At 39.1% G+C, this 24607-nt stretch overlaps 1 protein-coding gene across 3 annotated transcripts in view; it reads left to right on the top strand.

Moving 5' to 3' along the window:
- The window catches only part of LOC131227551 (vacuolar protein sorting-associated protein 54, chloroplastic), a 143932-nt gene that overhangs the window by 71202 nt on the left and 48123 nt on the right, over nucleotides 1–24607 (top strand). The window contains exons 12-14 of one of the 3 annotated variants that reach the window (XM_058223352.1): nucleotides 74–227; nucleotides 11441–11522; nucleotides 23568–23647. In XM_058223352.1, the coding sequence (XP_058079335.1) occupies nucleotides 74–227; nucleotides 11441–11522; nucleotides 23568–23647 (316 nt within the window). The remainder of the gene's footprint in view (nucleotides 1–73; nucleotides 228–11440; nucleotides 11523–23567; nucleotides 23648–24607) is intronic. The other 2 variants (XM_058223354.1, XM_058223353.1) reach the window with 2 other exon arrangements.

The raw sequence follows: 24607 nt of genomic DNA, 5'->3' as shown, positions 1-24607 counted from the left end.
ATAAATATCTTGATTCAAGATCATTTGATTTATTTTGGAAACTAAGTATAACACTATCATTTTCATTTTCCAGTGGCTTAATACTACTGAAGATGTTGTCAGAGTACATTGATATCAATAGATGTTTGCCCGCGCTGTCTTCTGAAGTCGTGCACCGTGTTGCTGAAATTTTGAAATTTTTCAATACAAGGGCTTGTCAGCTTGTTCTTGGTGCGGGTGCCATGCAGGTAGGCATTGTTTCTTATACTTTATTGATTGGTAGGTGCCTGTTATAATTTAAGGTAATGCCAGAGAAGTTTCATTGATGTGGTTGTACTCATAGCTACTATTTACTTGAGTCCTGTGCTTAGAGGACAAATTATTTATTATTAAAAGCACTTTTCTATTCAAGGCACACGTCATACACTTCTGATATGCATGTGCACATGTGAATTATGCACATTTCATCCAAAATTTTGATATGCATGCACTCATTTTATGGTATCTGGTACTGTATTAATTGCACTGTGGACTTCTGGAAAGTGCTTCTTCATGGACCGGAAACATGGATGATGAAAATAAAGTGATGTCCTTTGCCGTGTTATTCTCTTTTACCTATATGGTTGTTATAGAGCTTAAATTTTGATTGGATCTGATGTGAGATTCATAAAACAAATTCTTTGGCAAATGACAAGTATTTTTTTCTAAAAATCTGCTACCATGGCAAGGCATCATTGCATCAGTCTTACTGATTTGGGATCTTCTTTTGGAACCAGGGATGGTTGGTAAGGTATGCTTGGAAACTGGTGCTCTTAATGTTAAATATGGTGATGATTTTCCTATGACATGACACCGTAGTTCTCATGGATACACGGCATTTTGTTTTGTTTTGTTTTTGTTTTTTTTTTTTTTTTGGTTTTTGTTTCTTTTTAAAATTTGAAAACCTTTATTGATGTTATTGGAAACTTTAGAACAAAGGGTAAGCCTAAGATGTCTGCAGGCCTGGTGGCTAACAATGATCTCATCTCTTGCATTGAAGATGGGGTTTTCATAGTATCAGTGAGAGGCATTATTTGGTGGTACAGTGTTCAAACCTGTTGTTCATATTGCTGGGGGCATAGGATCTCGGTAATTTTGCTAAGATGGTCAGTGTCGTTCCCTTGTTTTCTCATGTATTAGGTGGTAAAGTGTTTTGCAGTCACTATCCATTCTCTATTCCTCATGATCTTCATATATTTATGCTCCTTTGACAGCTTCTTCTCACTATTAGTTCGATTATCCCTTGCCATTTTTCTAGAACTCGTGGGTATCATTGGCCTATACTGTTGATTAGTGTTTTAAAAAGTGAATAGTGTACAGTGAACCATTCAACCCTCTAAAACGTGAGTCATAAGTTACATAGCATGTAGCTTAAGCTACACATCCTTCAGGAAAAAAAGTGGCAAACATTAAGTATAAAGATAAACAAATAGCAATATAACTGATTTGATTTCTCTTCTTCTGGGAAGTTGTTAAACCGGACACCATTGCTTTTCTTTTAGATTTCTCTTCATCTAGTTACATTTCTAGATCCATGGGATCTGCCTTCATTGCTCATATCCCTAAAATCGATGGTGCGGCTAATCTTAAGGATTTTTGGCCTATTAGCCTTCTAGGTTCCCCCTTACAAAATCCTTACGAAAATTTTGGCTACAAGACTTCGACCTGTGCTTTCTAAGGTAACTTCGGAAGCTCAGGGTGCCTTCTTGGCTAATAGGTAGATCCTGGAGCTCTTCTAGCCCATGAATGTGTCTATTCTAGGTTCAGAGAGGACTCTGGAGGCCTGGTCGATGAGGTGGATATTGGAAAGATATTCAACTATGTGGATTGGGGATACCTTGACTACCTTCAACATAGAATTGGCTTTGGTGATAAATGGTGTAAATGCATTTCTTCCTGTTTGTCTTCGGCCTGGTCCTCTGTTCTTGTTAATGGTTCTTCGAAAGGATTTTTCAAATCCTCTAGGGGCCTTGCAAGGATACCCTATACCCCTCTTCTTGTTTTTCATAGCCTTGGATGGTCTTAGTCGAATGTTATGGAAGGGGGAATGTAATAGTTTGTTGTCTGGGTTCAAAGTGACTCCCTCCAGCTCATTTGTTTCTCACGTTCAGTTCGCGGATGACACTCTTATGTTTTGTGAGGCCTCTTTCAATGATGTGTCTAATCTGTGACAAGTGTTTTGTTGCTTCGAAGCAATTTCGGGCCTCAAAATTAATTTTTTCAAAAGTGAATTGTCTGGAAATAATATTTCCGACTCCTCTTTCCATACATGCTGAAGTGTTTGGATGTAGAGTGGGATCCTTCCCTTCTACATACCTGGGCCTTCCTTTATGTACTGGAAAGCCTGCCAAGCACCTATAGGATGTTTTTTTAGAAAGAATGGAAAGGAAGCTGCCCCCTTCCAAGAGTTGTTATATTTCTTTGGGGGGCTTCTTACTCTGATTAAATTTGCTCTCTTGAATCTCCCTACGTATTTCTTCTCCTTATTCTGATGTTTGAAACCCATCATTTCTAAAATAGAAGCTTAGTATAGATTTTCTCTAGAACGACAATTTGGATAGTCACAAGTTTCACCTCCTTTGTTGGTCCAAGGTTTGTAAACCTTACACAATTAGGGCCCTCTTTGATGTTTACTCTTCTCTTCTAGGGAAGTGGCTATGGCGCCTTGGTTCAGGGGAAGGTCATTGGTGGAGAAACATTATAGTCTCTAAATATGGTGTTGAGGATGGTGGTTGATTTACCAAGTCCCGTCCTCCTCCCTTGATAGAGTGTCTTCAGTTTGGAAAGCCATATTTGGTATCCTTCTCCAATTCCGGGAAAATGTCTCCTTCGATCTAGGCGATGGATCTCGTATTTTCTTTTGGCTTGATTGTTGGATTTCCAATAGACCTTTGGCTTCAGTTTTCTTGTCTTTAGCTAGACTTGCTCCTAATCTCTATATTTTCGTCGTTAATTATTTTTTCGACTAATGGTTTAAGAGTCTGCAGTCGCCCTTGTAGGAGAGGGCTTTCTAAGACTGAAACCTACGACTTCCTGGAGCTTCTGAGGCTTCTTTAAGGCGTTTGCCCGACTGTTGGAATTGGTGACTCCATTTTTTGGTCCCCTTCCTCTTTAGGTTGCTTCTCGACTAAGTCCTCTCTCTTGCTTAGATCTCCCTCCCATCTTTCGGATAAATCCTTACCCTTTCACATTTGAAAGGTTTGGAGCTCCCCCTAAGGTGGGTTGCCTTTGTCTAGCTCATAGCCCGAGGAAGAGTTCTAATGGTGGACAATCTACAAAGTAGAGGCATGATTTTCCCTGCTTTTGCCTCCTCTGTGATAGAAGCAATGAATTGATCAACCATCTATTCATGCAATTTTCATTTTTCATTGAAGTTTGGTGGGCAATTATGCAGAAGTTTCATCTCTGTTTGGTTTGCTTTTTGCCTGGTTTGGTAGAAGAACTGGTGGGGATTATTATATCATCTGGCACTTTGCTGTGATGGCCTCTATCTAGTCTCTTTGGAAGGAGAGACTCCCGCTGCTTTCGGAATGTCTTTTCTTCTTCCTCTCGGGTGTTCTCCTCCCTTCTTTGGGAGCTCAAGGAATAGGCTTAGAGTTCTTCTGTCAGTGATCCCTCCATCATTTCCTTGCTCCTGTTATAGCCTTCTTCCTTCACCAAATTATGCTATGGTCTTGGGCGTCGGTTCTTTCAATTTATGTATCGAGTTGTATAGCTTCTTAGTTTTTCTTTGTTTTCCTTTTTTGTGTGTTTATGTTGTGTGTGTGTATTTTTCTTCTTTTCTTTTCCTTTGTTTGGGTTGCCTTAGCTCCCTTAATAAAATATTTTCAATCTTAAAAAAAATGATTTGATACTATTACTTATATTATTTTACTAAAATCATTGAACAAATTAACTAATTTTATTAAAAATAGAAAATTGTAATAAATTGTTGAAAACATTAATTGACTTCAAGGTTCTTGTGAAAAATAACTTGTAGTGTAAATTGAAAGATTAATTGACTTCAATCTCGCCTTAGCAATGTTTAAATTATCGGCGACTATGCCTAATGATGTGAAGGACTTATTATGGGCTTCGCATAGAGAAGGTTTGACCATCGAGGACAAGAGTTGCTGGCATGCATCCCTCCCAATGGTTTGGTGGGTTCTGTGGAATGAGAGGAACAAGCGCTGCTTTAAAGATTCCTACTCTTCTGTTGATTTAGTTTGTGCTCAAGTCTTCGCCCTTGTTTCAGAGTGGGCCTCTCGTGTCAAATCTCTTAACAACTAATCCCTCTTTTTATTTTCTGTTTTGTTTCCTCGTATTCTTTTTTTTTTTTCTTTTTTTGACAACGTTGGGTGTCCCCGCCTCCTTTTGAGGCGAGACTATTCCCTACGGATGCACAGAATCACTCGCAACCACGTGCATCGGGTAATGGCCAGGAGGGGAGTCGAACCCATGCTTGTGAGCCTTTAATAAAATTCCATTATCACTGAAAAAAAATATCGGCGACTATCAAATTGTCGCTGATAATTTCACCATTGCTGGCTTCGTTTCTCTCTCTCTCTCTCTCACTCTTTTTTTTTTTTCCGGATAATTTGGAAAAAATCATCGTTCCCAGGGTTGATTATTGGCAGCAAAATCGAGTCGAAATCCAACGTAAGTTTAGGAAAAAAAAAAGAAATACCTTTTTCTCTTTTGGATCTTTTTGAAAAAGTAAATTTCGGCACCTTAGAGGAGTTTCAGAAGATCGTCGGTGGTTGGATTGCAGATTGATAGGCCGGTCTTCAAAAGTACGAAAGAAACCCAAAAATCTTTAGATTTTCCCCCTAAAATTTCTCCAATGGTTCCTCTGATAAGTATTTTCCTGGAAAAAGTGGTGTTGCGTACTTCCGAACATGATTTTAGGTTTAAAAAAGATTGGGGTTCTTCCCTCTCGTTCAAGGAGGAAAAGCGAGATAGTGGGGTTTGGGAGGGAAAACGGGGTTTTCAAGTTTTAGAGGAAGAACGGATTATGGTTTGGGTTATATTTGCTTTGTTAACAGGTACACAATTTGAGTTGCAACTACTTTCTGTGGTATGGTCCACTTGAGTGGATTTGTCTAAATTTTGGGCTTAAGCCCTATAACAATCTTGCCAAATGGACGGACGGTTCGGATATAACACACACATCATAGTGGGGCCCACAAAACTTGGTGACGTCAGCGCAGAGGTCGGTGGTGTGTGGCACACCACACAATCCGCTTCCTAGTGTAGCGGCCACACAAGGCCTTTCTCAGGAACTTCATGTAAGTGCTAATGTTTTTAAGTACACAAGTAGTCAAATTTCATAAGACACAATGTATAGTGTACGGAACTTCAACACACTTCAGCTCTTCGACATTTCAAGACTAGAGTGCGACTCAACATCTCCAAAGTAGAAGGCTTGGAACATTTTCAAGAGAAGGAGCATTTGTATACCAACCTACAAGTAAAGATGACTTTAGAAAAGACCCTAGGTTAAATTGCATCATTATGGTTTTCCAAACTTTAACTTGTGACTAATTTTACTTGAAAAATCAAGGGTGTTAGGCCAGCCCAACCATACCTTCTGCCAACCGAACCATCTCGGGTCAGCCCGAGATCTGCCTAGGTTAAGTTTCCAACAACATATGACTTTATATCTTATAGGACTTCGGCCATCCTAACATCGCCTTCGGCCAGCCGAACCCAGCTCGGGTCAGCCCGAGGTCAAGTTTACAACAATGCAAAATTTATGATTTTCGGATTCTTAGGCCAGTTGAACCCCGTCTTCGGCTAGCCAAAGTTTGCTCTGGCCTACCGAAGTTTGGCTCGGGCCAGCTTAAGTTTGGATAAAATCAAATCTCATGAAATCTGATAGTCGTTGGAACAATATCGAGGAACTTCGGGCAGCCGAAGGGATTCTTAGGCTGATCGAAGATCCAAATTTTGGCTATAAATAGAGACCATTTCTCATTGTTTCAAAGCAAGAAAATCAGAGAGATATCTTCAATAAACAAAATAAAGAAATTCTAGTCTTTTTCAAGCTATTTGCTTAGTTATTCTTATATTTATTTCTATTATAGCTTATTCAATTTTCTTCTCAGGTAGATTTAAATTCAATTAGAGAGTATTTTATACTCAACTTGAGATTAGATAATTGAATCTGCAACTTTTAGGGTTTTATTCTTTGAGGAATTATATATCCCTAGATCCTTTTTGGTTGAGCATACATTGGTCCGTCATCATATAAAAAAAGGATCGGTGCATCTATTGGAGCATCTACTTTAGAAAGGCTTCACCGGTATCTTTGCATCGACATTCGTCTACGAAAAGATAAGTTTTTATTTTCAGCACATTACTTTCAGTTTGGGTTTGTTGAGATTGCTTGAAAATCTTATCGGGTCGTGGAGTGATAAACTCGTGAAAATCACTTGAGGTTTTGTTGTGGTTAGCCTGTGAAAATTATAAGAACTGTAAGAGGTTGTTGAGGTGATCCTGTGAAAACATTAAAAATAGTGGAAAGCTAAAATTAGGTAAAGTAGTAATTTTGGGAGTGTAGTAGGTGTGTGTTAAATACTGAACCACTATAATTCTCTGTGTATTGTGGCGATTGATAATCTTATTCTTGTTGTTATTATCTTGAAATATTGAATTTAAGGACGTTGTGAAATAAGGTTGTCCTACCTAAGATTTTAGGTGAAGGTTGTCCTATAACTCAATTGAAATCAAGATTTCAATATCTATTGCCATTGTGAGTTTATTTTCCGTGATTGATTATCATAAATTAGTTTAGTCCTATTGACCCCCTCTCTAGGACATTTGTAGCTTATCTTACACTTCCTGCGACAGAAGTTAGGTTGGGGAGTGGGGCACACCGTGATGTCTATTAGAAATCCATCCCATCTATCCATTTTGCCAGATCATGTTAGATCATGGGCCCAAAAATGAAGCAGATCCAAAACTCAAGTGGGCTACATAACAGTGAAAAAGTGGGTAGGGAAATGCCTACCGTTGAAAACTCCCTAGGCGGATGTTTATATGCCATCCTAATCATTCATTAGGTCATTCCTACTAGAATGAACTGAAAACACAATAATATTAGCATTGTCTAAGACTTTTGTGGCCTTACGAATGTTTCAATGATTGACGTTTAATCACTATTTCTTGTTGTGCGGCCCACTTGAGTTTTGGATCTACCTCATTTTTTGTCCCATGTCCCAACATGATCTGGAAAAACGGATGGACATGGTGGATTTCTCATAAACATCACGGTGTGCCCCATGTAGCTTTCCATGCTTTTGCATGGCAATCAATCGTTGGCACCCATAAATTGTACACGTGAGATGTATAATGTATTAAATTAAATTGTAAGCGTGAGCAACCCTCTCTAGCAAAGTCACAATCGTGGGACAAATTGATCATACAATCATAACCTTTGATTTGTGGATACTTGTCTATGAAAATAGGACCATTGGATTTTTTATTTTTTTTAAAATTGTCCTATAAATGTTTACTAATCTCATACTCAAGATAATAAAATAAGGCCTAACTTTGGATTCATGATATAGCTACGCAGTGTATCATAATTTGGACAGTTTAATTTGACTATATATGCAACTTGTGCAATTTCTAAGTGCCTTTATATAAAATCCATTTTCTTATATATATATATGTATGTATGTATGTATAAAATAAATTTTGTTTTTGGGAGAAAATAAAATATTTCTTTATTTCTGTAAATGATGCCTATTAGGGCCCGTTTTATCATATGATGAGGATGGGCTATCCTAATGGGGCCCATTAGGACCCATTGGGGCGAGTTAAAGAAAATAAAGGATTAAATTATTTATTTTATTTTTAAAAAATGTAAATTAACAATGTGTTTAATGAAAAAATAGTTAGAAAATATATTTGTACGGATTATGTAATGAATGGTTGGATTGATGGGTAGATAGGATGGATGGATGGGTGGATGTGTAGATTTGATGGATGGATGGATGGGATGGTTAGATTCATAGATGGATGAGAGGGTTGGATGGATTAGAATTTTGATGAATTGACGGATGGGTGGATGGATGGATGAATTGGATGTTGGATGGGTGGATGGGATGGTTGGATGGATGGTTGGTTGGATGGATGGATGGTTAGATGGATGGATGGGATGGGTGGATCGATGAGGTTGGATGGATGGATTGGATGGTTAGATGGATAAATGCTTGGATGGGTGGATGGATAGATGGATAGATGGATTGAATAGTTGGATGGATGGATGGAATGGGATGGTTGGATGTATGGATGGTTGGTTGTATGGATGAATGGATTAGAAGGTTGGATTTCTTAAGACAACACAGGCTTTTATGCCCCTTTAAATGGAAACTTATTATGTATGCATTTTTTTTTTTGCTAAATATGCGAATATATGTATTTAGACATCTCCTGAAGTTTCACTAAAAAATTCCACCGTTTCCCAATGTTTCCCTTGCATTTTCAGTTATTGGCGATAACGATATTGTTTCTTTCTCTCCACCCAGCGAAACTTGTAACAATACCGGCAACTTGAACACTGAGTGTAAGTTTTGTGAGCTACGTAGCGTGAAGGCTAAGCTATGGTACATAACTATTTACTGTAAGCTATTTAAAACACCTCTTTAAAATGTGTAGTTTTTCCATGTTAAAATTTCTATCATCTCTTTTATGCAATCACTTGTTATTCTAAAGTCATGTTTTTGAGATAGATGATAGGCTCTCTTTCCTTGAATATTTATTAATGAAGTCCTAAACACCATATGATACAGTTTCTCATAGGAGCACCCAAAACTGTGCGTTCACCCACCCGCATATACTATGCCATATGTGCCCACAATCTCCTACGCTCCCTTAAAGCTGTAGCATAGATATCATACATGCCCAACTTGCTCTAGATCTCCTTGAGAGGAGAGGAGCTATTGGCTTTTGTCTGGATATCAGCTAATTGTGGAGTTGGTGATTCACTTTTGACAGAAGTATCTGCTAACAAGCACCCAACATCCTGTATCAATAAGAAGATGATTTCCTTTGAGTGATGAAGATCCCCATTTCAACCAAGCAATTTCAATGCCAAGGAAATAGTTCAATAACCTCAGTGGCCCATTTGGATGCAACTTCCACAAAAAGGGTTTTCTTGCAAAAGGAAGTGCATATTCGCATTGGTGATTGTTTGAAAACCAATCCCATTGGTTTTAGGCAACTGGGCTTTTTAGCGCCTATTGTGATGAGTGCTGCATCAAACGGGGTTTGTGAAAGTGCCATCAAAGTGCACAACATGAACAGGGGTTTGGATCAAGACAATGTTTAGGTGTCAAATGCCCCCTTTTGAGGGTGCATACAAACGGGCCTCAAGTTATTGATTTTAAATGTATTTGCCAGGAGGATTTTATTGCAGCTATATTAGCATCATTAGTAATAGTACGGGTGATGAAAGTATCTGTAACCTATGCTATCACGATTGTGATGGACTCAACCTTTCAGTTTTGGAACATTGAGTGATCAAAGGAATTCTGTTAAATCAATCTGAAAAATATCTTTATTGAACTTGTGAAGCCACACTGTAGGTGACTACTTGAGATCACAAAGAGCTTTTTTTAGTTTGCACGCCATCCATTTCTTTTCTGTTGGCTGAAATCTAGGAGGTAGAGACATACTTCTAGGAGGTAGAGACATACTTCTTCATGAAGTTCAATGAGGGGAAATGTGAAGAGGCCAATTGCAAAATGAAGAAACTGAGAGAAATACCTCCATAAAATTTAACTTTGCTATAGGAGAAAAAATGTTTATTGGGATAAGGCTTAGATGATGATGATGATGATGACGACAAGAGAAAATTGTTTCCTTGTAGTCAACGAGGGGAAATGTGAAGAGGCCAATTGCAAAATGAAGAAACTGAGAGAAATACCTCCATAAAATTTAACTTTGCTATAGGAGAAAAAATGTTTATTGGGATAAGGCTTAGATGATGATGATGATGATGATGACAAGAGAAAATTGTTTCCTTGTAGTCTACCCCAGGTATTGGTTGGACCTTGTAGCCATAAGAGACAAGGTTTGAATCTTGCAATCGATCCGTTTGGGTTACGCTACACAAAGTCCACCACTCATTTACATCCAACAGGTTACAATACACAAAGTCCACCACTCATTTACATTGAACAATATGCTTCTTTGCTGGCAACTCTACCAAATCCCATGTTCCTTGCATGTCAAGAGCTCTCATGCTGGTTCCAATGAGGATCAGCCAAGGAACCTACTACTCTAGAAGGTAAGGATATGGAGGAAGAAATACTTGAAAGGAGGGAGAAATAAATCAATAGAACACAATTACTGATTGGATGCGAAGTGCATGACTGCTGTGCATTTTGAAGAGCAATCGGTAACTTAGAACTATTCAAGGGGGCCAAATTGGAGGATGTTTGACTGACGGTCATGAAGTATCTCTAAGGGATGGTCCTTGTCTCTAAGTGTATGACATTCTGTTGTGGGGTACATGGATATGTCTTTTGGAAATATCACGCCATTTTCGAGAAAGTAGTTCTATAAGTCATGACAGAGCTACTCCTTAGCATTGTCTGAATGGAACATTTCGATTTTGGTGTCAAATTGAGCAAGAACCATCTTATGAAATATTTTGACTATGGAAGAAACCTCATCCCTACTTTTCATTCAATAACATGTAGGTCTTGAGAAATCATCAATAAATGAATTTAAACTATTTATGGTAAAAAACTGAGGCAATTGGGATAGGATCCTAGACATCAGAATAAACAAACTCAGAAATAATTTAACTTAAAAAAAATAAAAAAAAATACTAGGAGCAAATGATGTTTTGCAATGTTTTGACAATTTACGAAGTTCACATTGGAAATTATATCATCGGTGAATTTATTTGGAAATAACACTTTAAGAGACTATTAAGGAAAAATGACCCAAGCATGTGTGCTATAGATGAACATGCTGTTCAATACTCATTACAGACTCAGAAACTAGAGCAGTGGATATGTCCTTCTTGTCGAACAGATACAGCTCATGTGTCTTGTGAACAGCACCAATCCTCTTCTTGGTTGTCAGATTGTGGTTAACATGGTGAGACAAAAAATGTGACATAACAATTTAGTTATTTCTTAAGGGCACACACAGACAACAAGTTAGAGGGAAAAGCATGGATGTGGATAACTGAACTTAATAGCAATGACTAATAAAAGCTGATAGGCTCCTTTTCCGGTGTCTCATCTACAGCCACATGTCCACAGACTTGTACATATCCACACATATAGCCACTTGGGCTTGAGTAATATTTAAACTACCAATGCATGCAGTTTTCCTCTGCTTATTTTTGTGGCAGTTTTTGTTACAATCATTTTTATGATTTCCCTATCAATTGAGAAGTTCCATTTGGTGTGTGCTGCAGGTATCAGGTTTGAAGTCCATAACATCGAAGCACTTGGCTTTGGCTAGTCAGGTCATTAGTTTTATCTATGCTCTCATGCCAGGTATATTATAAATAATTCCAATATGGCTTCTCTTTGAAAGTAGACACCCACTTGCTGTTATTTGTTTGAAAGTTTCTCGTGGGTATTCCTTGTTACATCATCATCATCTAAGCCTTATCCCAACTAATTGGGCTTCTTGAATCCTTTTCTGCCATTCCACCTAACAAGGCCATAACTTAAGTTAGACTATAGGTCATTAAGTCTTACTTCCTCCACACACACCCATTTGGGCCTTCCCCTTGCCCTTTTAGAGCCTAAAACTTGTACGGACTCACTCCTGACTGGCGCAGTTCTCGGTCTCCGTTGCACATGACTAAACCAAGTCTACTGTACCTCATCTTGTTACGTTTTGGTTTTACTCCTAAATTCCCTTGTAGTCATTTCTAATTCTATCCTTGTCTTGTCAGTTATCCATCTCAGCATCCTCGTGGGTATTTTTCATTCTTAGGCATATATTCATATGACATTGATGATTGCGGTTGGCCTCCAATTATGTGATGAAAGTATTCAATGTTATTGCAGCTTATACTAGTACTCTGTTATCAAATCGTGTTCTATGCTCCAAATTGGGTTAATCAAATTGATTGTGGTTTTCTGCCAACCAAATACCATTAATTACTTGAACATTTGCTCCTACTCGCAGACTTTGAATTAACAAATTCACTGCTCTTCAATTTACTAAAATCTGGTTGCCACTTGACTTTGACTGGTCAGGTAATTAGTTTTATCTATGCTATCATGCCAGGTATACAATAGCTAATTTCAAAATGGTTTTCTCATTGGATGTAGACACTGAGTTGCTGTTAATTGTGTGAAATTGAATTACTGGAGGTTATACTTTTCTGGGCATATGTTCATGTGATAGTGATGATTGCGGTTGACCTCTAATTGGGTGATGAAGGAATTCAATGTCATTGCAGCATACGCTAGACTACTAGTGTCAAGGTATGCTGAAACAGTTATGTAATGGCCGTTACACGTAATGGGGCTGAAGCGGCTGTTATGGAAAAAAAGGACCATAACGGCCTCGTAATGGTCTGTAATGGGCCGAAACAGATTTTATTTATTTATTTATGTATTTTATTATAAAAAGGCTGTAATGGCTGTTATGGGGGCTGTAATGGCATGTATTGTAACAGTAATGGCGGTGTCTGTTACGACCACCGTTACTGCTTTGGAATACCTTGACTAGTGCTCCAGATTGGGTTAATCAAATTGATTTGTGGTTTGCTGCAAACAAAATATGGATCAATTTACATTTGCTAGGTCTTGGGCACATTGAATTAATGAATTCACTGCTCTGGAATTACTAAAATTTTATTGCTACCTTGGACATCTAATCTTGATTCTTGCTTATTATGAGACAACATGACTTAAATACGCATGGTTAAATGTTTGGTGTGAGTAGACTTAATTGTAACATACAAATTATGGTTGCAAGTGCCTTTGTGAATTAATCCTATCATATTCCCCAATTGAACAGATTTCATTCACTAGCTTCATGAGTCAATGCCAGAAATTAGAGAATTGAAGATGAAGTAAACCCCCCGATTTGGATTACCAAGCACTCCATTTACTATGAGCTAGCAAGTGGGTTGAGAAATTGACATCATGCTATTGTACAACACTACAACCAAGAAATTGAGTAAGGGCCGTATTGATGGAATCATGACAGTGGAATTCTAGGGATAGGAGTGGAACATGGGTTGCAGCTTCCACAACTAATGTTCGAAGAATTGGAGATTTACAAGTTAGGCTCTCCCTAAATGTGCTTGCTAGAAGGCCTTGGACATATGCCTCAAGGTGTAATGCAAGTGAGCCTTATGCCTAAGATGATTAGGAATATGGGAGTGGTGTACGTATACTTTGCACACCTTGTCGAGTTGCACATGAAGATAAGAAAAGATGAATCTCTCTATTTCCTCTCAATAATATTGCTGATATTTGGCATAGAGAGATGCTCTTTGTATTAATTTTGTTTGTCCCTTTAGCTTGGTTGGAGGGTCCTTGCACCGTCTCTCCTTCCAGCTTCTTGTTAGCAAAGGTGGGCAAACCCTGTATTTTTTTTTTTTAACCAACGAGTGAATTGATTCAAGGAAGAATGGTGAAGCCAACAACCTTTGCAAGATTGACATGGAGAAGATCTATGATCATGTAGACCCGGAAATCTTGCTTTATACTCCTTACTTTCTAGGGTGGGGGATAGGTGGATGGTGGAGACATCAGAGGACTTACTCGGGTGTACCAGAGATGGAGACGATCACCCACATTAGCGCAACTTTCTTTATGGATAGGAGACGAGTTCCAGATGGGACACACTGGGCCATTTGAAGACCTCACATTGGGATGATGCATGTGAGCTGCTTAGGAGACCATTTTAGTTATATATTTTTTATTTCATGTCGATCTGACTGTTGGATCTTGTCGATCGTGCCACCAGATCTTTTAGATCTGAGCCCCTTGGACTCTGATCTTGCTTCCTTTATAGTTTTTTAATGTTATTTATAGGATTTATTTGATGGTTGAGATTGATAATAAGTATTTTAGATGATCGGCTATTTCACTTAAATGAGTGACATAATTGTAATTATTTCGAATTTTTAATTATAAAGGCACGGGGGGTGGAGGTCCAACCCTAGTGGTGTTATTGCTAAGAGGATCAAGGAAAGCATGGTCGGGTTTAGAAAAAGAAATCCTTGTTGTCATTTGGTGAGATGGTATCTCTTATCAACGCGACCCTTCCAAACCTACTTGTATATGACGTGTCCCTCTTTAAGATGTTGGTGAAGGTGGCCAAAAATTGAAAGGTGTTGGAGATTTTTTTTTTTGAAACGATGATAATATTATTTCTCGAAGAGTGAAAGCCCAAATTTTACAGACGTACAAAAAACTGGGAGATTACAACTCCCCCCAAAAAGCTAGAAAGGATTCTATGATCTTTAAGGATAAAGCCCATTCTATTACTAGAGATTTTGCTCTACTAAACACCTTAGGAAACTGCTTGTGTCCATTTTTGAAGCATCGATTGTTCCTTTCCTGCCATATGGTTCATATGCCCGCAAGTAAACATAACCGCTAGATTTTTCTCCTTGTCTTCTTCACCCCCTTCCCTGTCACATTAGAAAAAAATAACTATCGATAGAAGCTAGCGCTACCTAGTCAACACTGAAACAAGCAAAGAATTGATACTATAACCTCTTTGTGAAAGGGCAATGAAGAAAAAGGTGATCCACGAATTCCTCTCCATGCATACACATCGAGCAAACATTCGGTTGATTATGAAGCTTCACTTTCAAAGGTTATCTATCGTAAACACCTTCTTCCTCCCCACTAGCCACGCAAGCATTGTTGCCTTTGGAGGAGCGCCATAACTCCATATGAACGATATTGCACAAGCGTCCTCAGTATAATCAGCCTCACTTGGGGTCATGTAGAACTATTTGATTGAAAACCTGCCAGATTTATCTTTTAGCCATCTCATCAAATTCATCTTTGAAATATCTGGATTTATCTTTGCTAATATTTGGAACAAAGAAATGAGCTCTGCAAACTCTTCATCTTCTAAATTCTGCCTACATGGCGGGGCCTAGACGATATTTTCCTTGACTATTGAGTAACATCTACCCTCAAACCCTCTTCAACTGCTATTGCCGCCAACCTACGAAGGAATTCACTCAATTTTTGATCCCCTGCCCACCTATCCTCCCAAAATCTAATGTTCTTCCCATTCCCCAACAAGAAGCCAACCCCTTCCCATATTCTGTCTTATCGAAGCTACCGATTTCCAAACATGTGAAGCCCTATATGACGATGGCGACCTAGTCCTCCAACCCATCTCTTCAATCCCATATTTCCTTGTAACCACTTCTCTCCACTGAGAACCCACCCCTACCTCAAATCTCCAAACTGACTTTCCCAACAAAGCCAAATTCATATCCTCTAATTTCCTAATGCCTGCCCCGCCCTTATCCCAAGGCTTGCACACCCCTTCCCATTTCATGAGGTGGAAGTTGTGATTGTCATTTGATCATTTCCACAAAAAGTCCCTCCTTAACTTATCCAACTTTAACAAAACTGATTTCGGGCACTTAAAAAGAGACATGTAATAACTGAAAGGTTGGACATCATCGCCTTAATCAAAGGTAATTCTTCTTCCCACCGATAACGGGCAAGTCTTCCACTAAGATAGCTTCGATTCGAACCTATCGATGACTATATACCAAAGCTGTTTCATCAGTCTACTAATGCATAACGGAAGTCCAAGGTATAAGGTTGGAAAATATCCCTTCCTGCACTCCCATCACTTAGGCAAAAGACCTTAACTCTTGGGAGGTCCCCACCTCCCAAGTCTCGCTTTTGTTGATATTAACTTTGAGACCCAAAACCATCTTGAAACAGGCAAACAATCGAGTGAGGATTTTCAACACACGTAGAATCTGCTTCACAAAATAGCAATGTGTCATCAACGTGCAATAAATGTGTTACTTGAAAATCTGAGATATCTTTGCCAAAACCTTTCATCAAACCAAGCTTTGTTCCTTTTTCTAACATTCGGACTAGAGCTTCCATAACCACCACAAACAGGTACGGAGAAATGGGATCCCCTTGTTGTAGTCATTTGGAAGATTAGAAGAAACCATTTGAAGATTCGTTCACCAAAACTGAAAATTTTGCTGACCTCATGCATTTCTATATCCAAGATCGCCGTTTAATCTCATCCCATTCTCTTCAGCATGTAATCCAAGAAGTCCCAATCTACATGGTCATATGCCTTTTCAATGTCTAGTATGCACTCATTTGCCACTAAAAAAGTATCCACTATTTTCCAGTCTTCCGCAAAGCCCCTTGAGCTGCCGAGACAACTAAAGACAAAACCCCCCCAAGATCTTGAGGTTAACACTTTTGCAAGGATTTTATAGGGGCTCTCCAATAAACTAATGGGCCTAAAATCCTGAAGACATCGACGCCTTTTTTTTTTTTTTGGGGAATAACCGCTATAAAAGTAGCACCCATTTCCGATGCAATACATTCTTTCTTGTGGAATTCATCCATAAAAGCAATAACATCCTTCTTTACTGTATCCCAAAATCTTTGGTAGAATGCAATTAGGAATCCGTCAAACCCAGGAGCCTTTGCACTACCCAACTCTGATATCGCCCATTTGATTTCTTTCTTAGTGAAAGGTCTTTCCATAGAATCCGCCATTTCTAATGAAAGGGGATCAAAGCACAAATTATCTAGCACTGGTCTGGTCCACTAATCCCTTAACAAGAGCCTTCTATACAATTTAACCATTGTGTTGCTTACCTTATTTTCGCCCTCCACCTTTCCCCCTCCACTGAAAGAGATTTGATCTTGTTTGCCCTTGCTCTAGCACTTGCCATTGCATGGATTTTTTTTTTTTTTTTTTTATCCTCTTCTTTTTAGCCACAAAGCCCTTGATTGTTGATGCCATTTTAATTTCTTCCTCACGTAATCAAACATTATATTTCGCTTTGAAAATTTCTTGCCAAGATCTTTCCTCTTTTGACAAGTCCTCTAGTTCTACTTTGATATCCAGGGCTTGTATTTGTTGTGGAATTTTTGTAGTCTCCTCTTCTTGCGCCCCGAAAACCTCTTTTTCCACTTGCCAATTTCTTTTTTCAACATCTTTAGTTTTTGGAAAAGAAGGAAACTTGCGCCTCCCTTTATCAAGGAGGGTGACCACCATTCTATCACTTTATCTGCAAACCTTTGACGTTTAGCCAGACAAGCTCAAATCTGAACGGGCGTAAGCCCCAATCTTCTTTATCCATTTCCAGCAGAACTAAGCAGTGATCTGATATTGGTCTAGGCAAACCCTGTTGAAAGGATAACGGGAAATTTTCCACCCATTCAGGTGAGAGGAAAGACCAATATAACTTCGACTTTTAGCCAAGAAAGCTCAAATTTAAACGGGCGTGGGCCCCAATCTTCTTCATCCATTTCTAGCAGAACTGAGCAATGATCTGATATCGGTCTAGGAAAATCTCGTTGAAAGGATAGTGGGAATTTTTCCACTCATTTAGGTGACAGGAAAAACCAATCTAATTTTGACTTTGTCGCCCTTGCTTGCCCATTTGATCATGTGAATTTAACTCCTCCCATTGGTAAATCAATCATCTCATTCATGTTTACCCACTTTGAAAATTTTCTCATGCTACTGGAATAAGCCCCTCATTCGATTTTTTTTGTATGTGTATTTGACAACATTGAAGTCTCCACCCACACACCATGGTAAGACCTAGTGTTTTAAATAGGGTGTAGCGTATAGTGTGGTGGTTGGCCTTCTATAGCATGTAGCGTAAGCTACACAATCCTTAATATTTTTAATTAAAATAATAGAAAATATGATAAAATTTTCAAAATGCATAATTTCTAGGAGTTCTTGACTACAAATCTGGATCATCAACCACTTATTTCCATGCAAAATCTCTCTCTCTCTCTCTCTCTCTCTCTCTGCCTTTAGACATCACTAAGTGTGACTTATTTTTTATTTTGTATTGAAATATCACAAATTCATGATATAGACCACAATTTGGATGGTCCGGATTGATCTAAGTGCTCTATCTACGATATGGACCACAATTTGGTTGGTCTGGATTAGTTAAATATAGTGCCATGTGTCATGTATAAGTCATCACCATTTTAAAATAGGTGTTAAACTAACATCAAAAAAATACTTAGAAATGAGATTTTCAGGTAGCTGATGCTATCCACGCTGCGCACTATGCTAAGCTACATGCACTGTAGCTTAAGTCATATACCCTGTAGCTTACGCTACCAGGTAATTACGCTACTTGCGTACACTACATAGCGTATCAGCTACGCTATGCTATGTAGCGTACACTACACGCTACTGAAAACATTGGGTAGACCCCATTTCCTTCTACATGCAGCCAACTCCTAGAATTTAGATTGGAGCCTTGGCCGACACGGGCTGTATACCACTGACAAAGCCCAACTAAAGCCGGAGGAGATATCCCTTAACAATAATGATATATAGTATTTCTCCCTCCAACAATCTTCTTTACTTCAAATTTGTGTCCCAAATCACTAAAATACCCCCTGCTGCCCCCATCACGTCTAAGGCTGCCCAGTCTTTCATTTGCCCCCACCATAATGAGTTTATCACCCCCTGATCTATCCCTTCCATTTTTTTTTCCCCTGAAAAGCTGCGATTTGAATTTTAAATTTTTTACATGTCTTTAATCTGTCTATGTTTCTGCAGATACCCCAGCCTCCTCACATTCCAACTCACTATTTTCATCGATAACCTGCTGATCCTTGAGCCCCCAAAACTGGACCTCCCACCTTTTATTACTTGCATCCTCATTGACAGCCATCATTTCTGTCAAACCTCTATTAGTCATTGGATTCTGACCTTCTGTGTGTGTTAGTTGTCTACCTCTTTCTTCCACGAATTCAAATAACGCAACATAATTCTCTGGCCTGTCACCAAGAGTAACCCCTACTGGACGAGCAACTTCAGCTGTAGACATCTTTATTCGCTTCATACCTTGTGCCATAGATACAAACATAAATTGTACCCCATTAGATGGAAAGATGTGCAAAGGCCTAAGAAGGATGGGCGTATTGGGCTGGGAAGAGAGAAAATTGTGCCTTTCTTGGCGGATGTGGTGGAGGTTCAATGAGGAGCTGAATACTTTTTTTTTTTTTTGGGGGGGGGGATTATTTGGCTGGTTGTTTTCCTATCATTGGTCAGAGAAATTCTCATTTGAATGTGTAGAAAGCCATTAGTTCCTCTGGCTGAGATCATAAAGTCAGTTATCATACCCTCTTGCACAAGGTTAGAATGGCTTTTCTAGAGCGGGACTCGTTTTATCAGGTGCCATGGTGACAGTGTGAGATTCTAACTCATCCCTTGCCTTGTCGAGAATTCTTTGGCAGAATCTTATCTGTCCCTTTTTTAGCTTGCAATCCACTGAGAAGCAAAGTTGTAAAGATTGGAGACTCTATGTGCACATGACTTGTTTGTTTGGAACATGGTCCTCAGGTGGAACCTTGATGAGGAGATTAGCTCCATGTGCACATGACTTGTTTGTTTGGAACATGGTCCTCAGGTGGAACCTTGATGAGGAGATTAGCTCCTTCTACAGACTCATGGGGAATTTGCATGAGGCATAAATGCAGATGACGAGGACAAAATAGCGTAAAAATGGACAAAGAGTGGCAAGTTGTTTCTATTTCCTTCATGCAGGCTTTGGCTTCTAAGAATATGGGTACACCTCTACTCGAGGTATTCCATAACGTTAACGGTGGCCGTAATGGTCATTGCTGTTACCATTATGATTAGGGCTGTAACAGCCATTACAACCTTTAAAAAAAACAAAGACTGTTTCGGCACCATTATGGGCCATTCTCTCTGTTATGGCCATTTTGGCCCAGTAAAACATAATTGTTACCACCTTTACCGTTACCGTTATGTAACCGTTTTTGACGTACCTTGCCTCTGCTGGCTAAGGTTTGAAAGATCCCTGTGCCATCGAGGGTGCAAGCGTTGACATGGACTGCGATGGCCAACAAGATCCTTTCAATTGGGTACCATAAGAAGAGAAGTTTGCGATTTCAAACATGTCTATTATATGCAGGGAGGTAGAAGAGACTGGTATTTATCTCTCTTTATTGGAAATTGCAAGGGCAGTTTGGAATCATTTCTTCAGTCATTTTGGAGTGTCTTGGGCCTGTCATGGTTCCAATTTTAGTCATTGTTGGTGGGTGGCGGAAGGGTCTTTTTCTCCTGGTTGGGTTATCATTCAGGATATGGTTTCTTATGCAATAATATGGGGATCTGTAAGGAAATGTATCATGGAACTTTTGAAGATTAGTTGTTGTTCTCAAATGATGAATTCAATTTGTTGTTTTAGAGTGGGCCATGCCTATTCCAGCATTCAAAGGGGCTCATCTCCCATTTAGCCTATCCAATTAAGATTTTTGTACATGATGAATCCTGCCTTTGTATTTTTGCATCCAGGATTGTTTTGTAAATTTTACTGGGTACAGGTGTCCTTGTGGTGGATGGTTGCTCATCACCATTGTTGTTCTTATTTGTTCTTTTTGCTGTTGTTTTTTCAACCTTTTGTTATAAAATTCTTGCTGCCAATAGAAAAAAGTAGGTATGCACACATCAATTACACCACAAGGATATGAATGAACAACTTAAAGATCATCAGTGAATCAGAAGATCCAAGTACAATTTTGGGCTAATATGGAACATGAAGATGTACGATGACTTTGGGTCCTAGTTGCTCAATGCTTCTTACAAGGTGCTTCTTAGCTGTTTATACTTGGCAACATTTTGAAACAGATGCTTCCCCGCTCCTACACCGGAATCTATTTCCACTTCAGTTAATGCTTCGGGCAACTATACTCTGGATCCAAAAAGATTCATGCCGACAAGTTGTGTCTACAGGAACAACTTCCGTCGAATCCTATGTCTAGAAAGGTGGTGCATGCTGACGGACAGAGCAAATATCTAACTTGAGGGCAAGTTCTTCCCAATTGGGAGGGCAATGATGCTAACCAAGGGTAGGTCCCATGAGAGCCCAAGAGTCAGCCTCAATCTTACCTCATAGTCTATCCATATACTTTTGTGATCTGTTACTTAGTTGATCCAACATGTGATGCAGTCAAATCGTGGTTTCATAAATCCATTGGGTTGATTAATTGAGTCCTGATTTTTTTTGGAAGGATAATGCATAAATTTTATTCACCGCTGCTTGAAGGAATGCAAGCCACGCAAAAGAACAATAATGAACTAATTACAATAAAGTAGAACATGCGACAAAACATCTACATTAAAACAATTAGTTGCCCATGCTATTACATCCCTCTTAGTTTCCAAAAAGATCCCTCCCAGCGGGCCCCCTTGTTGCGAAAGCATCTTGAATTCCGCTCCCCCCAATTGTTCCAAAGAGATGCTAGCAAGGATAAACGCCAAAGAATCCGATTGGTCTTAGGAAACTAAACCTCATGCCACATCTTGAGCAGGAAATCTATTGAGGGGGGCATCACCCAATCTAAGCTAGAAGACCTGGGCAACTAATACCATACACAACGAGCATAATTGCAATGAATGAATAAATGATCGACTGACTCGACATCTGTCATGCATATAAGGCACAAGCTTGGGAGAATCATAGCTCTCTTATGAAGGTTGTCGACTGTGAGGCCCATTAACCATGTAAGAGAAGCTACCTGGGGGGAGCCTCATCAAAGCAAAAAGTGTGGAAGTAGTCATCCCTTCTCGGTTTCGTTGTGGGCTGAATCTTCTGATAGAGGAACTTGACGGAGAACGATCCTAAGGGGAAGCACTCCAAAATAATCGGTCCGGGAAGCTCGGAGAAGGGGATAAGTTATGAAGACACTCCAATAACCTTGTGAACTCCACATCTTGATCATATAGAGATCTATGATATAGAGGACACCATACTCCGCCTCCCTCTGAGGTAGAGAAACAACTGGCTACTGATATATCTCTTGAGGAGACAAGCTTGCTAAAGCCGGAAATTCGAGCTCCAAGGGACCATTGCCACACCAATGATCAACCCAAAACCGAATCTAGCTTCTGCTCCCGAGGGCAAAGGATAAGCTAGATTTAACCAACGGCACCATTAATGTAACAACTTTCCAAATTCTGGATACTCAATGCAATGAAGATATTCTAGATTCCCAACCGCCCTCTTCCAGTCTGTACTTGGATGTGATTACTTGCCTTCATAAGCTCCCCTCTTCGGATACAAACTTCCAATGCCATTTTCCAAGCAATGCCCTGTTCTTGGAATCCATGTCACTAATGTCCACACCTCCCTTTGATAGCGGCTTACAGACTTCTTCCCACTTGAGAAGATGGAATTTGTACTCTTCTTTGGCTCCTTGCCATAGAAAGTCCCTTCACAATTTATCCAATCTTTCCAGCACAGATTTTGGACATTTATATAATGACATAAAGTAAATAGGGAGATTGGAGAGGGCTGCCTTGATAAGAAGGATGCATCCCACCATAGATAAATGTCTCCTTTTCCATTTCGATAGTCTCCCTTCAAAATTTTCTCTCTCCCTATTCCATAAATGCTTAGGGGGATTCCCCACGAATAGAGGAAGGCCCAGGCGGTCGGAAAGACACCAACACCACACCCACAAATTCCCGCGAAATGAGATCTCTTCCTTAGAAGGGCTGATGCCCAACATCTCACTTTTCTGTATATTAATCTTCAGCCCAGAGATTTCTTCGAAAGAGCCCAAAATCTTCCTTGAGTTATCTACCATGGCTTCATCTGCGTCTGAGAACAATAACGTGTCATCCTCCAATTGAAGGTGGGTAATTCTAGCCTCATTCCTCGACCCAGAAAAACCTGAAATGAGACCCACTTCTTGACCTTTCACGAGCATAGCACTCAGGGCATCGGTGACCACTATGAACAGGAATGGGGAGAGCGGATCCCCTTGCCTGTTGAGTCCCCATTTTAGCAGGTTCATTATTTAACTAGTTAAAAGAGTTAAAGAGTTACTCTGTGACTTATTGCCCAGTTTCCCTTCTTTATTTTCTTCACTTTGTGGCCACTATTCAAGTGCAAAATCATGTGTCCATGGCCTACAATTGTTCATGCTTGAAACCTTCTTGAGTTGGATTTCTCACAACTCCAACATCATGAATTCTGACAAGAATGGAATGCTTATATGATTATAATGGCTCCCAATGAAATTTTCATAATTTTTAATAATGTAATGAGATTGGGGAGAGAGGGAAGTTCTTCGCAACCACACCCGCCCCTCATCCATCTTTCGTTCTTTTATCCTATTTAGATAAGGGAAGTCCTCTTGTGCATATCCTACTATGAGTTACATCAGGAAAGTTGTTTCTCTGCCTAATGATGGTTTCTTACCCTAATATAGTTCAAGAAACAGTTAAAACATTGTGTTGAGTACTTCCTAATAATTTTTTTCCCTTGAAGTTTCTGAATTCCAGATTCTGACTTTATTCTTTTATGCATTTGGAAAATAAAGAAATCAAGCGAGTTCTTTTCCTGAAAATACCTGAATCTCGCAAGGCGTTGCTACTCTCTGAGATTGAAAGAGTAGCTCAGGTACAGTTCTTTTCAATGCTTCATTCTCCAATTTCATCATTTTTCTTCTCTTGTCATGGTTCATTCCTTGTATAGCATAAAATTGCCAAGTATCTTACTGTTGGCTTAGGCCTGTAGGACAAATGACAGTTTAACTCAAATAGAAACTGATTAAGTTGTTACTGACATTTATTACTGGACCTGAGTTATCATTTTCGTCCCTCTTAAATCAGAATTGGCTGCTTAGGCAGCTTGACCCTGTCGGATTGGACCTGCAGGTCTTATCCTGTTCAACTGAACTGGCTGATATGATGGTTAATTTGCCTTACATCTTTTACTGAGAGGGAAAAAAGAATTTCTCCCAATATATGCTGCCTGTCATTTTCTTATTTGCTTTCTTTAGCTGCTCAACTGTTTCGGTCACTTTAACATTTTCTTAGACCATGGTTTATATTTTGTTTGCTTCACCTCTCTCTTCAAGTTAGTGATAAAAACTGTTTCTTTCTAGCTTCTTGGTAAAATATCCTTTTACATCCCTTTTCACATGTAGCTTAATTCCTTTTTGAAAGAAATGAAATTCCCTTACAAATATCGACATCTTCCACTAAATTATAATGTACAGCATTTGCTTAAAATGTATTTAAGCGACTTAGCGACTTAAAATACTATTTTCATACAATTAAGCTTTTCAATGTCTTTTCGCTGTAAATCGTTAGGAGTACTTGGAGACAATGTTTTAAATATCGACGATGTCGGCTGATATATGTCACGATATATCTTGTATCCCACCTGTGCGATACGAAACACACATGTAGTGCCGATATATCCCACATGTTTGCTCTGGGAAGTATTTTCAATTTTCGATCCATTTTTTTGTTGAAATTATGTTAAATCAGAGTCAAATGGTTATAAATCCATTGGTTCTTCATGTTTTGCATGAAAAATCATGGAGTTGGAGGTTTGATTTCGATATTCATTGGT

Source organism: Magnolia sinica, chromosome 15, assembly GCF_029962835.1.
Source record: "Magnolia sinica isolate HGM2019 chromosome 15, MsV1, whole genome shotgun sequence".
In the NCBI taxonomy this organism is placed as follows: domain Eukaryota; kingdom Viridiplantae; phylum Streptophyta; class Magnoliopsida; order Magnoliales; family Magnoliaceae; genus Magnolia; species Magnolia sinica.
The sequence above is the reverse complement of the archived record's forward strand: the minus strand, read 5'-3'. Positions and strand labels throughout refer to the sequence as shown.